This window comes from Lagopus leucura, unplaced genomic scaffold, assembly GCF_019238085.1.
Source record: "Lagopus leucura isolate 7727_CA_CO unplaced genomic scaffold, USGS_WTPT01 Super-Scaffold_100030, whole genome shotgun sequence".
Taxonomy (NCBI): Eukaryota; Metazoa; Chordata; class Aves; order Galliformes; family Phasianidae; genus Lagopus; species Lagopus leucura.
The window spans coordinates 2,888,445-2,907,334 of record NW_024962281.1 but is presented as its reverse complement, the minus strand read 5'-3'; the positions used below and the strand labels follow the sequence as shown (position 1 = coordinate 2,907,334).

The following is an 18,890-nucleotide window of genomic DNA, read 5'->3' as shown; positions in this document are numbered from 1 at the left end:
ATAAAATAAAAAATAAAATAAAAAATAAAATAAAAAATAAAATAAAATAAAATGCAACTTGTCAGCAGGAAACAATGTAAGAATATTTATTACTGGAAACTGCTAAACACGCCAATTAATTTTGAAGGGATTTAAATGGATTAAACTATTTTTTACTGGAAAATGTGAATAAGTCATGAATCAGAGTAAAACCTTTAGCAACGTCGATGTGCTGCCTTGGAATCTTGCTCAGAAATCAAAGACAAACTCGGAAAGATCCAAACCAGACAATAATCTTTCTGTTGCATTAATTGCATCAGTGCCCTGCACCACCCCACAAATGATTCAGTTCCCTCTCTCTAGGGGCTGAAACTGAGTACAAAACCATGGCAGCTTCTCACAGCCCCCCCCAGGCCAACAGGCTCATCCTGTGCCTGCAGCCATCCGAGTGGCTACGACCAAAACCCCTCTTCCTCAGGGAAACCCACAGCACTGACCAGCCCCAGACCTCGCGCAGATTTCTCTCCCACCAGCACAAACAGCCCCTTCCTAGGAACAAAAACTGAAAAGTGCCTTTCCAGTAAATCGAGGAAAACAACTTTGTTTTTCCGAAAGGCACTGAAATTTGTCCATTGTAAACATTGGTTTTGCAAAAGGACATTTTCCTTCAGAAAGCTCTCCAAAGGACTCTGCTCAGCTCTACTCGTTATCACCCCCTTCCCTTCCTTTCACATTTTATACAGCACTCCATGTTATCTTACGCAAATCTGTCGTGTTCCTCCCAAAACAGTGTTATACTTAGGTTACAAGGAGGCACAAATAAAATTCTGGTTATTTAAAGAGCACAGGATAAATGTGACACACGCACTCCCCTAAATAGAAAGCAGCTGGAGGAATACTAACAATGTCAATGTTATGTGTAAACTCCCATTTCCCCATAGAAAGCTATGGAAACAGAAAAAGAACCCAGAAAAATCCACTTTGCTCAAGCTGAGACTTATTGCTGCTGGTTGTGGGTATAGCTGCTGCAAGAGACAGATTGCTTCACATTTCCAAGCTTTGCTATTCTGATCGCAGCAAGTTTCATTTGATTTCCTCCCTAACATCTTAAAGACCAGGGAACTGTATTTTCTTTGGCAGATTCATAGCAATTGTGAAAATATTCTGTCCCTAAATACGAGCAGGTTCTCTCTTCCACAAAGCGACCTAAACCATTGAAATATTGACCCATTTATGCAGACCGTAGAGTACAACTCCTGCTTCATGATATTCAGTGGGAGCTTTGGCACTGTAAAGAACCTAAGACAAATCTCTGTGGACAGCCATGTCCAAAGCCCAACTCAACATCTACCAGTTACCTATGGAAGCTGAGGTGCAGAGGTCTCCTACACAGCTGGCTTAGAAGCGTGACTGCCAGCTTAGGGGCAGCCAGATCCCACCATGGGGATCCTTGGGGAAAAGAGGGAAATGCCAGTTTGAGCCCTGCAGGCAGGCTCTTCTCGATGTAAAGTCAGCACTAAATCCCAAGCAATGGGAGCCATCCTTGAGGAAAGGGTTAAAAAAACCCTCCAGTAATGAGAAGCAAATGGCCCCGGGGCACTTCAGCTGCTGAAGTGCAGGTGTCACTTACAGAAACCTCACAAAACACAATCTCTTCCCTACCACCAATACTCCAGCCCACGAGGAATTCCTCTCACACTTACAACCAGATGCTGCAATCAACACTCAGCAAGAGGGGGGAAGGACCCACTGCATCCCTCCAGCATGGGACAGATGGAGCCAAACCACGCTCCAAGGACACCACAAAACCAGCCTCTTCACAGCCACAAGAGCTATGGGATGGGGACTGAGGAGCAGCAGCAGGAGCTGGCCTTCCATGTTCTACAGCAAGAAGCTTTCAGGTGGGTCTGCTTTTATTTATGGGCAGCCAAACCTCTTCAGTTATATCTCCTCTTCACTCATTAAATTCGAATTCCTTGACTATGAGGACCTGCTCTTTTTTTGGGCATGGCTCAGGTGCAGAGAACACAGCCACAGCAGCACACTGCTAGAAAGCACCACCATAACCTACAATTCAAATAAGCACTGTGGTGGAGGCAGTTGTAGTAGAGGCAGCTCCCAGCCCATGTCTTAAACCAGATACATTGCCAGCATCACATGGAGGAGGAGGAGAGGCCAAAGGCTCCCATTGCCCCTCGCCCCACATGGTGCCCATACAACACAACTCCTCACTCACACCACCCCCAGTTTAGAAGGTCACATCCCCCTCCACAAAAAAAAAAAAAAACATGTACATGGTGGAAAAGCCAAGCAATGCAATACTCCCCTTTGGCTCAGTCCCCAGAGAGGTCGTGTTTTACTAAATTAATAATCTATTTAGATCTGCTCAGTTTCAGCTTCTTAAGAAACTAATCCAGACAAGCCTAAAAGTACTAATAACATTTCAGTCTGGGCTTGAAGAGAGATTAGGGAACATTTATTTAGCTTCCAGTATTTTCTTATTGCTCTCAATTTTTCCTTGCACGAGCACCTAAATGAGGAACTATGGGGGGAGGAAACATAGTAGTTTGTGTTGAATTAAATTCCACTAGGAAAAAAAATACATAAACATATCAAGGCGACCTCAGCACAATTGATCCACTTAACATTCAGCAGAAGAAATACAGAGGAACACACTTAGCCCTGCACGCAGAAAATTGGGGTTTTATAGCTCCATATTTCAAAACTACTGCAATGAACTTCTTTAACTGCAGCTTAAAACCTCAGCTCCCAGCACAGCTGCTGCTTGCAGAAAGCTGCTGTGCTTGAAGTTTCCTGCTTTGATTGTTTCTTGGGCTTGCTGTTTGGGTTATTTTGGAGTGTCTCTCAGCATGAGCACGCTTACCCAGGTGACAGAGAGCAGCACCTTACTGGGATTTGTTTTAATCATAGAATGGGTTGGAGAGGACCTCAAAGATCATCCAGTTCCAACCTCCCTGCTGAGAGAAGCATTTCCAGCCACTAAATCCTGCCACCTTTGCCTCCCTGTCCTTGTGCCCTTTGATTCCCTCCAGGAAGAAAAACGCAGGAGTGTGGGCTGGAGAGGAGCCATGGCACTTGCATGTATGTCAGGTTATTACTGGAGTACCATGAGTCAGTGCCTTGGAAAGCAAAAGTTGACTTGCCCAAGTATGAGAAAGGTTCAGAGTAAAATTAGCTCTTTGAAAAGCTTGCAAACTTTGCACGGCCACAAAGCCACTCACCCTCACCCTATTTCATCAGGGTATGGGGGCACTGCTGTTCTGCAGCAGGCAGACAGGGAGGAGTGAGGACATCAGCTTCAGGAGCACAGAGACAAAGAACAGGACCACCGCGGGCACCACCCTGGGAACAGAAGCAGGAAATATTCTGCAGAGCAGGAAAGCACAACTGATGGCAGAAATAAGCCCTTAGGATATTTCAGTCTTTGCAGCCCCCATCTTTCTAAAGGCAGCCTCGAGGCAGAGCCACAGGCTGTATTACAAATCCCCGCATGCATAATACAGCGGTGATAAACTGCCAGCAGCCTTCATAAAAATCACAGAATCGTTAAGGAAAAGACCACTAAGACCATCTAGTCCAACTGCCAGACCATGCACACCACAGCCACTAAGCCATGGCCCTGATGCACTGCAGACAATATTTGCTTCTTCCTTTTGGAGGCTGAAGACAAAACAAAGGGCATTATGCTGAAGGCTACCATAAGCCTCTACCTGCTTCTTTTTCCTTTGTGTTCCCCAATGACCATAAACCTGTGAATTCAGACCGAATGTGCAGCACAATGACATTTGCTGGAGATACACTACATGCAAAATTCAGCTGCCTCACCCTGGAAATTGTCTCCCTAGCAGCACAGAAGGTAAAGAATGTTGAAGATCGGCCTGTCTTATCATGCTCCAGCCATAGACAGATCCGTACAAACAGAGGCACAAATTGTCCCTCGAACTAACGGGCTGACACTTGAGAAAACACATACAGCACCTTCCCCCTCCCCCCATCTGCTCCCATCAGCCAGATTCCCATCTCTGCAAGTCCAGGAACCTGAATTACACGAGGACAGCACAGAAGGAAAGGGCTAGCATAGAAATCCCTAATGCCAGTCATACTCAATGGACAGAGTGGGTCCAGAGGTGTCTGAAGGCTCATATGTGTCTTGCAGTGTGACATTAAGGTGCTGTATATCCACAGCTGTCTGCTGCTGTGTCCAGAGTTCCCATAAGGAACGAAAGGAAAGTTTATGAGAACTTCAGCATAGCTGGAAATGCCATTGTGCATAGTCACGGGGTGAGGGGTGGATGGAAGTGAATGCTTAGCTTAAGCTGGACCAGTTTAAGAGGTTCTCAAGGAAAAATGAATACAATGAATCAAATCAGTCACAACATTGCTCAGAAGGGTCACACCAGCCAACTAGCATGACCACGAACACAGCACCAGGCCACTGAGGAAGGCAGATATATCATGCCTTTTCCCCTTCTTGCAGCCATAACCGATAGCTTCATTTGGAGCTCTATTGAATGTGGAGGTTGGTGGCCCTGCATGTGGCAGCAGGGTTGGAGATTCATCATCGAGGTCCCTTCTAACCCTGGCTATTCTGTGATTCTTTAAAGGCATTGCTCTGGGTACAAACACATCTGAAGACTGTGTGGGCTGCTTCTCATGCTCACAAAGTGCATTTTGCTACTCAGAAGCCAATCCAGCATCCCATTTTCACTTCCAGAGAGCAGCTCCCAGGCAACTCTCTTCCGCTGACCTTCCCCTGGTGAGGAGCACTGCAGGCCTTTGAAAATGCAGCCAATGATCCCAATTCTCCTTGGCAAGGACCAACATCTGCAGGGCAGCCGTCCCACCTGGTGCTCACAGAGCAGAAGGGTGGGCTGCACAGATCTCCTCCCAAGCCAGGAACAAAATGCAATTGGAGAAATTGGAATATTCCAACTGCAAGATACCGAAACAACAGGCACAGATACAGAAAGCAGAGTGCTGGCAAGGCTTGCGCTGCACCAAGCTGGCCTCTGTGCTGCTGGCACTCACTGTGTGCAGGCCTGGTGAGCAATTGCTGTTTAAAACCCTTTTTTATAACGTTCTTTGCATTTGGGAGAAGCTTCAGTTTTGGAGCCTGTTATTGAAACCAAGGTGTTCTTAGTGCTGAAATGCCCCAGAAAGCTATGGAAATTTCAGTGTGGTAAGAGGAGTGGTGCTGCACAGCACAACTAAAGGCATTGCTAAGTGGAAAGAAGAGCCCACCAGCAACACCTGGAAGGAAAACCAGTGCCCCACCAGCAAACATGTGCAAAGCACCAGAGATACAAGTGTCAATAAAGAATTTATGAAGGCGAAGGAGTTAATTAGAGAGACTTCAGTCTTAAGAAACGGTGACAGTAGCCCAGAGATAAATCATTCATTTTGGCCTCCGGCAGCACCTGCCTGCTGTCAGCCAGCTGGTTGAGACCTGAGACCAGGCTTGTGTGTCAGGGCAGGAGCAAAACCCAACTGTGTGCACAGGCAGACAGGAGCTGGCAGATGGCTGCAAGAACCTGAACCTTCGTTCATAGGTACCAAAAGGACAGGGCAATCATGCCAGTCCAAGAACACAACAATATTTTTTTCAGCTTCCAGTGCAAGGTTTTTGACATTGTATGGAGTGGTGAAGGTCTTTTTGCCTATGATATTGTTAAGCATCTGCAATGCCTCTTTGATAATGGCCAAAAGAAGGAAGATGTGCTGCTCAGCCCTCATGAGATGCTCTTGGCCAGTTGATGTTGAGGTGATGGCAGCCCCCATCTCACACCACGACCCCATGGCAGCATCTAGCAGCATCCCACTGCTTCCATCTGAGATGGGCCACTGCGTCCCAAACCCCTGCAGAGGATCACAACTTATGACAAAAATCTATCTAGCTCTACTAAAAAATATTTGATCCTCTAAAGGGAAATTTTCTCAATATATGAAATAACCCCTGAAGTGGCATTTCCTTTGATTTCTCATTTCCTTTTATTTTTCCATTGGTCTCATCACATTCTCTTGGCTCATCTCATAGAGCGAGGCAAGAGGACAGCTAATCTGTTTTCCCTCTGCACTTCTTAATGTCCTCTTGATTGAAATTCACATTAACTCTTAGGTACCCTAATCTCAGAGAACATCCATAAATCCACATCCACTCCCATAAAGATCAGCTGCTCTGGAATTTCTCCACCAAGTCAGTGAGACCTGGGGAGACCTCAGGTATGGGCCAGGCACACCTCAGCATGTAAGGAAAGAAGTGCTAACACATTGAACATTTTTGCATTGCTGGTTAATTCAGTGCTTCTCAACTTTGTGCAACTCCAATAGTCATTTGCTGCATGACTGTGCTTTTGCTACACGAATACAGTTTTGGAATGATAGAATCTTAGAATCATTAAGGCTGGTTCTTTTTAGACCAGTAAGATCACCTAATTCAACTGTGGACCCATCACCATCAGGCACAGCCCTCCCCTGCAGCATCAAGGCTCCATTCTGTTTCCAGATCACTTTAGCAACAACTGCCTGCCTTAGAGCCAGCCAACTGCCAGGAGAGGCTGCCAAAGGCCTAGGAAATAACCGTGAGCCGGACACAGCTTTGTCCCTGAGAGTGAAGGCGGTGGAGCCCTAAATTTGGGGCAGGGAATGGGGGGGGATGCATAGCAGCTTTACAAGCCCTGTCTCTTCCCAGTGCTGATGTGCAGCCCTACAACATCATTGCATGCAATATTTGTGCATTTTATCAGCCCGCCCCCCCCCCCCCCCCCCCTTTATTCTCTTGCCAATTTCTCATTTAATTTCAGCAACAAACACCAGTTCTACTTCATCACATCAGCTCTCCAACGTGCCATCCTCGCACGATGTTATGATGGATGGCAGCCTACTAATCTTCCATTAAACATTGGAAGTCTGCATCGTTAGCTCATTCATTTTGTTTATCTTTAAAGACATTACACATGCTTTCTATCCCAAGGGGTGAAAACACTCAGCATATGAAAAATACCCATCATTACCAAGACACAGCTCAGCAGAAAATGAAGAGATGGGCAGCACCTAACCTAGCTGCAGCAGACAGGGATAATTAAGCTTGCAAAGGCTTTAAATTATGAAGAATTTGATCTAATACCTTTAACTTTCCATCCTGGATAGTTTTGTTGCCACAGTTACAGGGCAATGGCAAGCAGTAAGGAAAGCAATCACTCCATCTTTTTGATGCAAAGGATCTTCTCAAAGAGCATGGGAACAGCCCAATGCTTTGCAAAAGTTCCTGAAGAGCTGCAGATGTGTCCTAGAGGTACAGCACAACAGGTCCAAGGTGATGATGGATCCCCTTCTGCTCTTCTTGCTGCCATAAGTGGTAACAAATAGCCCTAGGCTGATGGGCTAGCAGAGGACCCGCTGTCTTTTTGGAGAAGTGGCATTAACTGGCACAAGATGAGAAGTAATGGCTTCACGTTGCACCAGGGGAAGCTCAGGTTGGATATTAAGGAAAATTTATTCTCTAAAAGAGTGGTCAGACATTGGCACAGGTGAGCATGGAGTCACTGTCCCTAGAGGTGCTCAAGAAGTGTGCAGAGGTGACACTTGGGGATCTCATTAGTGGGCATAGTGGGGATGGGATGGACATAATGGTCTCAGAAGTCTTTCCCAATCTTAATGATTCCATGAAACATTCTCCATCCAACCCATGTGTTATTACTCAGCCCCTGCAATGCTCCAAGGATGCAGTGGACAAGGACAGCCATGCAGCATCCTGGCCCAAGAGTGTGGTGCAGCACCAAGAATTAAAACCATTTAGGAAAGGGAGAAGGGCACTGAGCCTCAGTGCCGTACCAAGCAGGTTAACAGCAGCTGCCTTGTTTGCCAATCCAACTCACTGTGTGACCACGTGCAAAAAATAAATGCTTGCAATGATTCTCAGCTCAGATGCCTACAGAGAGAACTGTATCAATGCAAACTGTGCTCTCACACAAAAACAAATGGTAAGTTGTAGCAGACAAGGAAGCGAGCCAGGAGGAACTTAAACACAACTCACTATTTTCTCAACATAAAACGCCATGAAAGTCAGGATTAAACCTTTTGTTTGCATCTCAAGGTGATTCTCAGATCACCTACCCCAAGCGTCAGGTCTCCGCTCGGCCCTGCTATTGAAGCCCTTTTAATGATTCATGATGACGAGCTTCAAAGAGCTCCCACACACAACAAGAGATCAACTCGTTCTGATCTCAGCACAAAACTCCAGCTTGGTGAATAATTCAGGTCTGTGAAGAGAGCCGTCTTAAAACTGCTCCCTGGAGAAGGAGCAGAGTCTCGAGTTTAATCTCATAATGGAAATAAAAATAAAAGGAAAATATCAAAAGAAAGCAGTGACTGCAAAAACAATACGAGGCTTCTTTTGCAAAATTCATCCGTTGTGAAACTCCACAGAAGGGAACGCAGCTGTTTTCCCTGAATTATGTTTCATGTTTCCCGAGACAAAAGATGAAATCTAAAGCTTTGACTTTCAACTTGTGATAGACAAACACATAAGGGATGACACAACTACTGTGCACTGCTATGGAGGCAAGAAAAGGGCTGTCTGGAGCAAAAGGTGGAAACACAGCCTCGACCACATCCCTGACCACATCCTCCAGTGAGTGAGAACAGCACCAGGGGAGCAGCTTGCGACACGCTCCCAGATCTGTTTGCCCAAATCTGAGGCAATCTCCACTCACCTCAAGCCTGGGGCTGAGTTTTCTGCTGGCTCTGCATCTCACCCACATCGCACAATGCATCTGATGCTGAACACAAAGAGGCTACACAGCCCAAAAGTCTCAAGTTAACTGCACCATCCAAGAGAAAACTCTGTGCAACGTACAATTCATCTGTGCTCCTTAGTTCTGAATTTGAGTGAGAATTCAAGCCCGACTCCTGCCCCAGATTCTTGATATGATACCCAGGGACTGTGTCACACTGTCACATCACTCCAAATGCTTAATCTTCTCAGCCAGGTGATGAGGAAATTCTTACACACGGCACTTTGCCCCAACAACAGTAAATAGCATCAGCTTCATGACCATTTTGCAAACATTTCTCTCTCTCTCTTTCAGCCCACTTACCTTTCCTTTCCCTTAAACCCTTTACCAAACCTTCTTCCTCCTCTGTGGCTGACATTTGGAGGTGGAGCAGGTGTCACAAGCAGCCAGACACGGCTGCCAAAATCTGCCTTTCCATGGCCAGAAACACCTTTGAGCTATCAGAAATAATTACTGTCAAGGTCAGCACATGGCACAGCAACACCAAACTGCTCAAGCACACAGCATGCAGTTACCATACCCACACACATCTCATACACATCCATTTCCCCACTTTAAATTAGAACTAAAACAGCACTCTGCTTATTACATAGCTCATAAGCTTGGCTCCTCCAACACTTGTTAGCAAGAGTCATATAAAACAAGAGGATTCACTCTTGGAAAACTCAAGAATTTCCTTTCCTGCTGCCTGTACATGAGCTTCCCAATTTGGAAGGATGTTCAAATTGCCAACAGCTAAAGCTGCACCCAATTTTTATTAGCAGAGGTTTATTACCACAGCCCTGTTTCTGCTTGGGACAAGCACAGCCCAGGGCTGCTCCCACACACACACATCAAGCAGTGACCCCAGGCTGCAGGAGGGCTGGGGATGGATTTAAGCTGTATATCCCCACTGCCCCGCCAGCATCCTCCCCACACAGCCAGCAACTGTTCTGGGATCTGCCTTTTCCACTCTCCTTCAGTTTTTCCCTTCCTCATGTGAACACGGTGCTGCCGATGTCTTTCAAAGCTTTTCACTGAGCTCTCCCAGTTTTATCACCCGGCCACAGCACAAACCTGTCCCTTTAGTTTTGAACTACACCCAGAGCAAACCTTCCCCAGCAGGATTCAGTCTCAGGAACTACTTTAGAACCACGCAGCCCAAATACCCAAAAGCCTAACAAAACACTCCCAACACCTCCACGCACCGAACAGCCCTACCCAGAAATGAGCTTTTTAACCCCAAAAGCCCCCATGCCACGTTCCCCGGCTCCCCGAAGCAGGCTGTTCCCGGCGTGTCGGCACGTCCTGCATGAAACCCAGCTCTTGGAACAAGGCAGACAAACCGCCTGCGTGCAACGTGCAGGCTGCGTGTGGTACGGCTGTACTCAATGCCTGCCAACACCCGGCCGGAACGCGGCGGGGCGGCCGCTGCCAATGGGAGGAAAACAGCCGGGTGGGAAACTTCAAATGGGAATGGGGCTGAGGGCGTGTAATGGGACTGGGAGAGCGAGGCAGGGCTTCCCCAGCCAGAGGAATGGCTCGGGTCGGTTTGGGTGTGTGTGTGGGTACAGGAGCAGGGTGCTGAGATGAGCCGGAGTTGGTAAAATGGTTAGTAGTACCGTGCTCTGAATGTGCCATGAAACTGGGGACCTGACCGTTCCTCACCTCGATCTGCTCCGCAGGCAAAAGCGTGGAATTGGGATGCTGAGGATGCTCTTTAGCAATAGTGAAATCAGAGTCAGCTTCTGCAAGGCAGAGGGAACACGCTTATATTCCTCAAAGTTTCTGCCTGTTGCTACCTTCGCAAGAAACTCCTTGAGCATTTGCTCAAGCTACCCTAAAACCGATTTCCTGAAATACCCCACATGCCAAACCCACCTAACACCGCCTTCAGGAGCCCGGCGTTAACCTCACCATCCACTTCACCCAATTTCCCTCCTCTCCGCAAATCGGAGGCGTCTCCCGCATCCAGGTGAGCCCCCTCAGACCCCCATTCCCAAAGCGGCCGCCCGCCAGAAGCCCAACGGAGCCGCGGCCGCCGCGTTCCCCCCCTGCCCGCCCCGTCCCTCCCCACCGCCCGCCCGCCTCTCCCCCCGGGGCTGCGGAGCGGAGGGAGCCGCACGGCCCCGCATGTTAATGAGGCGGCAGCACGGGCAGCGGGAGAGCATTTAAAAGGGGACGAGCGGGGGGGAACGCGGCAGAGCTCGGGCAGCAGCACCGCCCGCAGCCGCTCCTTCCCACCTCGAGGACGGGAAAGCAAGACCGAATCCCGCTGCGTGCGCTCGGGTACCTGCCGGCTCGCCATGAAGCTCCTGACGGCAGCCTTGCTTCTGCTGTTCATTGCGATGTGCTTAGCCAGTGCGGAAGGTAAGAGGATTTTTGCCTATTCTCGTTTAAAGCTCTCTCCAGGGTGCGTTGGCCGGCCCCCCCCCCCCCCACCGTATTTTCCTCCGAAAAGGACAGTTCCCTGCGTGTCACTACAAATAATAGTATTGATTCCACAGCGCGAAGCAGCCTTGCGATTTTGGGGTTTTAAAAGGTAAAAGCAATAATACAAAGTCGCATCCTGCTAGCACACCCAGTGCCCTGGCTGCACCCCGTGCCCTCGCTGTTGGGGGCACACCGCGAATCTCCCCCCCCCAAAAAACGAATGGCGATTCGCACAGGGAAAACAGAGCCAAGTTTGAAGTGCACGAATCCCACTGCCTTTGCCAGGGTGCGTTTTCTGCTGAGCACAAAACCGGCGGCTAAAGAAACTCTCAGCTTTTGTCTGGCTGCGAATGCACCGCAGCATCCGTGAGAGAAAAAGGACTGAAAGTGCTCCAAACTGGGAGTGAGACACGAGCAAAATGAGAAAGAAGCTGCGAAGGGCATTTGCTTTTTCAGTTTAACGTGAATTCTTACATTTCCATTTCCTCCTGCTCAATACAATTATATCCAATCCCAGCAGGTGCGCTTCACAAAGCTCTCCTATTTACCGAGCTTCAGAACTGCTCTAAAATACATTCTTGGGGGAGCTGCTACCTGTGGCAAAGGAAACATCACTCTTTTTAAGCACAGCAGCAACACGAAATGCAGCTTTTCCCATCAGGGCTTGACGGAGCGGGCTGCAGCCTGCAGGCACACGGGGGGGGGGGGAAAACTTGGGCACACAGGAGGGTGAGAAAATGCTTTTTCTTCCAGGTGTGAAGTGCAAGTGCTCAAGGAAAGGGCCGAAGATAAGATTCTCTAATGTACGGAAGCTGGAAATAAAACCGAGGTACCCATTTTGTGTGGAGGAGATGATTATGTAAGTTTCCCTTCATTTCTTTCTTTCTTTCCGTTTCACTGTCAGCTGAATTATATTGCTTTACACCATGAGATCGTTCTTTGCTCTTTGCTTTTATCATTCTCTGGCATGCCAGCTCCCGGGAAAAGTCACTTGCTGTCTCTGATGCAATAAATGTGTAGTTCTGATCAAAAACTCTGCTATCAGTTTTTGACACTGTTGTCTGCTCAAGGGATTATGTGCAAAACAGGTAACAATGAAAGGAGAATAAGCTTGAATGAAAACAGGGGCCAATACCACAGCAAGCCACTTGCTGTAAAATCCAGAACTATTCAAAGTTTTTTTGAGCAAAGTGAGAACAAGAGCAGGATTTGCTTCTGCACAGAGTTTCATCCCAGCCAGAGTCCTCAGACCTCCACAGCCCCGTGTGCTGCATGGGATCAGCCAGCACAGAACTCTTCTCTGAGCTGCACTGCCAGCCCTGAGCGATGCTGCTGGAAGCCTCGGAACGATGCACAGCAAAGCAAGGCAGCCACAGGGGTTGACAGCATCTCTAACGGAATGGTTTTCTTCCTCCCCATTTTAAATGCAAGTGGTCTGAGGGGATTTTCTGCCCTGGTTTGACTAACTTTCAATGCCCAGGAAACCCCAGCCCACGGAGCTGGATAATGACCAAAGTAACTGAGAAGACTGCAACAAACTGCAACAAAAAAACCAGATCACTCTGGTGCTTGCTCCTCAACCAAAGAAAGGACCTCAGCATCCTGCCCTGCACCATAAGATCCCCAGGGCCCCATCCTGCCAGTCCCATTCTGCCCACCCTGCCTGCACGACCATGGTAATGCCTCCAGAACTGAGCCTACCCTGCAGAGATGCTGCCCAGGGCAGAGCTTTGTAGCACAGGACTGGAAATCTGCAACAGGCTTCTCCACATTGACACCAGCATCCCTGTGAGCAGCCAAGCCAAGCTTGGCAGCCTGCAGAGGGGAGAACACCACGTGTGGAATAGATTTCATTCATGCAACTTCTCCTTTTCCATCAGGAAACTGGGAAATCCCCAGTGCCTGGGTTGCTGTCCCAGCAGAGAGCTATGCAAATGCAAAGCAATGCTATTTAAGCTCACAGAGCTGCAGCAGCTGCTGGGACAGAGCTGTCCCATCGCTCTCCCATGCTCCTGGAGACACCCATGGGCTAGTAACATGCTGCCATCGCTGCCTTCCCAGCCACCCTGCTGCAGCCTGAACAAGTTCAAATTAATATTCAGAGCCAAGGGATCTGGGAGTCTCTGGCCGAGGCACAGAAGAGCTGAATTCCTGCAGCCCAGTGTTTGTTGCTGTGGTGATTGCTTAAAATGAGTTGATGAAGCTGCTTTCCCCTCCTGCTTTCCTCAAAAGCTCTTGTACCCTATACAAGCGAAACATGATAGAAATGAGGTCTGGAAGATTATGAGGGGTGTGGATGCAGTTTAGGAAGGAATGCATCTTTGGCCATAGACCCCCTCAGCAGAGCAGTGGTGCAGGGTGAGAGCTGAACTGAGTCCTAGCCCTGGCTAAAGCCTATCTTGATTCATGGCACACCAAGTAGGAGGCACTTTCCCCCCTCTGGAAGAAAAAGAGAGGGAGGTTTAACACTTTGTCTGAAAGCAGCTGTCCCTTTTGTGCATCTCCAAGAGGGGAACATACCTGGTGCTTAACCCAGAGCTGGAGAAGTGAATATATCAGGGATGGTGTTGGCACAAGGAACCTCAGATACAGAGATGTCACCTGAGGGAGACCTCTGAAGGTCTAAGAGACCTGCAGCATCCATCCTGCTCAGCCTGTCCCTGCAGCACACCCAGACAGATCCTTAGGGACTCAGGAACTCAGCTTCTACAGTCTCTCTTTCTAAGCACGTGCCACTAAATCCTGCCTGGCAGCATGCCTGCACCCCAAGGTGGCATCGCCCAGCGTTCCACACTGCTGCCACCCAGGGCTGTGCCCTCAGCACCAAGAACCACGGGGATGTCTCACAGACCTACGCTTGTCATCTAAGCAATGCATCTCAGCCAAGAAAAACCTCTGTTGTATGGTGCACCTCTCAGATGGACAACTGAGAGGTTGTCTGCCTCCTCTTCCTAGCACTGCAGGGTCAGAGTTGTCCTTCACTCACTGCTGCTTCTCAGAGGAGCTCCTTTCCTCCTGTGACATAGCTTGGCTATTTTCTGGAAATATCCAGTGTGCTCTGTCATAAGAGAAGCTCAAGCCAAGGTCTGGCACGGGTCAGTGCAGATGGTACAGCCAAGGAGATGGCTTCTGGATGGAGAAACTTCATGCCAACCTCAAGCTTTCTAAAACCTGCATGCTTTGTGCCTTCATTGAGCTTGGTTTCGCCACCTCCCTCATGTACTGATGCCCAGGGACTGGCTGAGATGGCAGCAGTGATCCACAGGTTGAAGCAGCGATCCCTCCCCTTCCATCCTCTGCAGCCCAGAGACTCTAGAAGGCAATCAGGTGTTCTTCTGTGTGTTGGGAAAGAGCTACCTGAGAATTACACCTTATTTTCTATGACTTCAGCTTACACCCAGTGGAGAGAAAGCACAGAAAGGAAGCAAGAATGAAGGTTCATTGAGCAGAAAGAAATTGAGCCCAGTGTACAACACTGAAATGGGAAACACAGCACGACTCTCAGCTGAACAGACAGCAGTAAGCAGTGTTTCACTGCCCACAGGGGGGTTCCTACTGCAGCAGAGGGTGTGCTGGGAAAGCCCACAAGGCATTCTCGTTGTGGCAGGAGATGCTCAGCTCCTTTCTGAACCAATCCATGCCAGAATCTCATTATACACACATATTTCTGGTTTTCTGCTATTCGTCTATTCATGTTTCTAATAGCATTTGACTAATCCCATTATAATATCTTGGGTAAACTGGAAACCCTTTCCTTTTTGTGGATGGTATTTACAGAAAATGAAATAAAGCCAGTAAAAAACAACAACAACAACAACAACAACACTGTAGGGTTTCCTCAGTCACCAAATGAACAACAAAACCAAAAAACCACTTGGTGTTGAGCCCTGAGAAGCACAAACAGCCCACACCTCCCAGAGAGCCACCCTCTGTGGAAGCAGTGCCAGAGCTCCCACATCACCTCAGCCGAGGCAGAGCCTCCAGGGCAACATCACTGAGCTCTCTGGGAAGAAACCTGGAGTGCCAGGCAGAGCTCTGCCTTGCAGCACGGCTCATCCTGGCACTGAGGGGACACCAAGGGAACGCTGCTGACACGGGCACACTGATGTGCTTGCAATCAGGGGAGGTTGGAGGCCCAGCCCTGCTGGGCTCAGCAGGCACCCACCCATGTGCAAGCATTTAAAACATCATTGATTAAAGAGGAAAAGAAAAAAAAAAAAAAAATCCAGGTTTGATCTTTTTCCCTCCTATGCAACACTGTTAAGCCTAAGGGAACCATCTCCTCCTGCAAAGACCTAAGGCTGCCCAAATGAGCCTTAATTAAGCCAGCTATTAAACTCAAAAGGAAATACTTAACAGGCAGACAGAGCAAACCCACTGATCAAAACTAACAGGTATGTCTTCATCTGTTACAACTTAGTCTGACTCTGTGGACAACGCGCTGAAGTGCACTGATTGATAACAGCTGAAGATCTGCTCCAACATTCTTCTAACTCAGATGGCTGCCATTAAACACGGCAGGAAACCCTCCTGCTGCCCTATCACTGCCTGGGCAAGTGCCCTGAGCAATTTGGGCAGTGCCCTGCAGGCAGAGCCATGGGCTGGGGCTGTCTGCAGTGCCCATAACTTGCATGCTTCCTTTGCAGCGTGACCCTGTGGACGAAAGTGAGAGGTGAGCAGCAGCACTGCCTGAACCCCAAACGCCAGAACACAGTGAGGCTGCTGAAGTGGTACCGAGTATGGAAAGAGAAGGGCAGGTAAGAGAATGGGCGCACGCTGCCAGTGCTGCATCCAGCACAAGGGATGTGTTTCATTGCCAAAATTATAAGTAGAAACGGATGCTCATGATGCAATTTCTTTCCTGCCACATGCACTCCTTGCTTCTATTTTAGGATTAGGGTGTTATAACTATAAATAGTCATTATTTTCAGCTGAACTCTTTGTCAACTGATGATCTTGGCTGTTCACATGCACTCACCTCCTCGTTACAGCTAAAAAGCCAAGATGAAAGGCCAAATTACTTCCATGCAATTGTAAGGAAAGCAGTCAGCAGAGCTGGGATTACTCTGCCCTACTTTACGCCACACACTTTAGCTGCAAAACTTCGAAACCTACAACTCTTAATGCCACAGGCCTTGGCCAGTTTTAACTAATGAATCATTCCCAGGGAAAGCTAAGATGCACTGCTACCTTTCCCCTTACAAAGATCTATATCACCAATGGCAAGCCATCAGCTTTTGTTGGTTGCTTAGGTTTGTTTGTTGGCACAGCTCCTGCCTGCTGCTCAGGCTCCTCCACAGCCCAAACTAAGTGCAATAAGGAGATATTTCAGACACAAAGAGCCCAATTTATTTCAGCGACTTGCTCTAAGCAAACAACTGGTCAGTGCCCTTGGGGCTAGCTGTACCAAACCCACCGAGTTACACCAAAGGGAAAGGCAGGGAATATAAAGGCAAATAGCACAAATGCAGATTCCTTCTCCAGAACAGCACTGCCCCTGCTCTATGTAAGACATTTTCACGCAAAGAGCTTGAGCACGTTAGAGTTTGCAGCAAACAAGGCTGCCAGGTTTGCTCCTCAGGGTGTAAGCTGGAAAACTAACAGAGCCTGGTATTATTCCAAAGATGACATACTGTTAACTTACTATCCATTCTAATACAGATGTACAACTATGATCTACCTCATGCTTGCATATAAGAGAGGGATTCTCCAGTGGTTAATGAATACTATTGGATGTGGAATTGCCCATCTTGCATGTCCCACTCACTGCAGCCAAGCACGTCAATAGCTTTCCAACTTACTTAAGCAGAGGCTAACACTTTGGCTTCCGGGTTTTAATTATTTGGAAGGGAGTTGTTTCCTTCATGGTTTAAATATTTTGCTCTCTGCTTTCCTCCTGGGCAGGGTTTATGAAGAATAGGAGGCGGCGGTATGAGGAATGGAGAGGACTCCCTTGGCTGGCGTAGGACTGGGCTCTGCAGAAGATTATTTCTCTCACAGACATAAGACAAATTCTATATTATTATAAAGCACTTTTTACCAAGGGTCAGTTTTTACATTTTATAGCCGTGTGCAAAAGGCTTCCAGATTTCACAAGCATCTGTTGCACTTCAGATTTCATACCTGCCTGCATCATATCGAGGTTGGGGGAAAAACAACAACAACAACAACAACAACTCATGTTTGAGATTTTAAAGAGGTTTGGTTTTGTTGTTTCCTGCCTTTTTCTTTTTTAATTGTTATCATTCATACTTCACTATGATCACAACTGAGCTTTATAAGCTCATTAGACAATGTTTGCAAGGTACTCTCCAGCTGCGTCCCTCACCCCTTGGCAGTGGGGAAGCCTCGGGGCTGTTGGTCACGTTGGCAGCCCTCAGTGAGGCAGTGCTGGGACAGAACAGGAGCTGGGTGAGGTGCCACCAACACGTGGTGGCTGTGGTGCAGAAGCGAGGTCCCTTGGCTCATCAGCAAAGGAGTGCAAGCACCACTCATGTACCTCTTCCTTAACAGACCTGGGGTCTTGCTGCAAGGTGAAGTGTACCACCCTCCCATCTCATTTCCCTACTCTAGAGAGCATTTCTAGGTCTTTTTTTGTTACTAAGGACTTGTTTAATTTCTTTTCCTCCTCCACCTGAAGCTCTCACACAAGGTTTGTGGCTTCAGTACTCGATGTTTTCAGCTTCAAGACTATTGTGTATGATTTCCTAGATTTGTAGCAAAAAAAGCCTTTAAAAGGCACCTTTTTATGAAAAATATGGTAGGGCAAACATATAAATACCTATGTTTTAGTCACAATACAACATATTCATTATTTTGAATGTAATACTTCAATGTTAAGCAAAGCGTTCCTCTTTTTAATGAGATAACAAAACTACCTTTTCATTTGTAAATATACTATAGGAAGTCTCCCTATACTATCTTTCTGTATAATGTACTGTACTGCTAAATTATCATATGCTATTTAAGTGTTTGAAATACTTAGAAGGTTGCATGCAGGTTTCATATTTCTTTCTAAGACAAATGGGAAAAAGTAATAAAAATATATTTAAAAAAAAAATCTGACCATTGCTCCCAGGTTTCCTTCAGGAACACCAACCATTTCCAATCACTTATTTCAGTGGGCAATTTTGCTGAGGGAAAAGCATTAAAATCAGAGGCTGATGTAGAATCAGGGCAACTCAATAACAGCAGGGTTAGGAGAGTTGTTCTGCTGCTGCTTAATTCCCTTTCTTGTTTTAGGATCTGGGGTTTACCTAAATACTGAGAAATCCCACTACACAAAGAATGGCTGTGCCACCTGCTTATAGTAGAGTTATGTTAAATATAAACCAGCCACCCTGGGTGTATGTAAAAGAATACAATACAGCTAGAAAATGCCTCAGCTAGATGGGGGAAGGCTGTAACCAAAGGGCTGTGAGCCTCCTCCTGTTGTCTCCTTGCAGTTTCAGCCCTTACCCAAAGGGACAGACCTTGTACCCAACACATCTCCCACCCCCCATGGGGCTCAATGCACAACAGAGTGATATTCTCAAGCCCTGAGGATCTGAAAAGAAAAGCAGCAGGTAGAACAGGAGAACACAGAGGTTCTACATGTGTTAAAGCCAGCCCTGCTCTGAGCAGCCCCAGCTCCTACAGCATTATCCACACTGCCTGAGCCCAGCAAACCGTGTCATATCCAGGCAA

General features: G+C 47.6%; 1 protein-coding gene across 1 annotated transcript; it reads left to right on the top strand.

Moving 5' to 3' along the window:
* Positions 1-10,913: 10,913 nt before the first annotated feature.
* Positions 10,914-18,155, top strand: CXCL14 (C-X-C motif chemokine ligand 14). The gene is made up of 4 exons (XM_042881675.1): positions 10,914-11,141; positions 11,958-12,063; positions 15,851-15,961; positions 17,109-18,155. The coding sequence occupies exons 1-4, from the start codon at positions 11,078-11,080 to the stop codon at positions 17,122-17,124; spliced, it is 297 nt and encodes a 98-aa protein (XP_042737609.1). The 5' UTR covers positions 10,914-11,077; the 3' UTR covers positions 17,125-18,155.
* The last annotated feature ends 735 nt before the right edge of the window (positions 18,156-18,890 follow it).

Excerpts from the sequence above, each read along its gene's own strand:
- CXCL14 (XM_042881675.1), top strand. The coding sequence starts at position 11,078 with ATGAAGCTCCTGACGGCAGCCTTGCTTCTGCTGTTCATTGCGATGTGC. Across the intron at positions 11,142-11,957 it reads GTGCTTAGCCAGTGCGGAAG|GTGTGAAGTGCAAGTGCTCA; the intron begins GTAAGAGGATTT and ends TTTTTCTTCCAG. Across the intron at positions 12,064-15,850 it reads TGTGTGGAGGAGATGATTAT|CGTGACCCTGTGGACGAAAG; the intron begins GTAAGTTTCCCT and ends CTTCCTTTGCAG.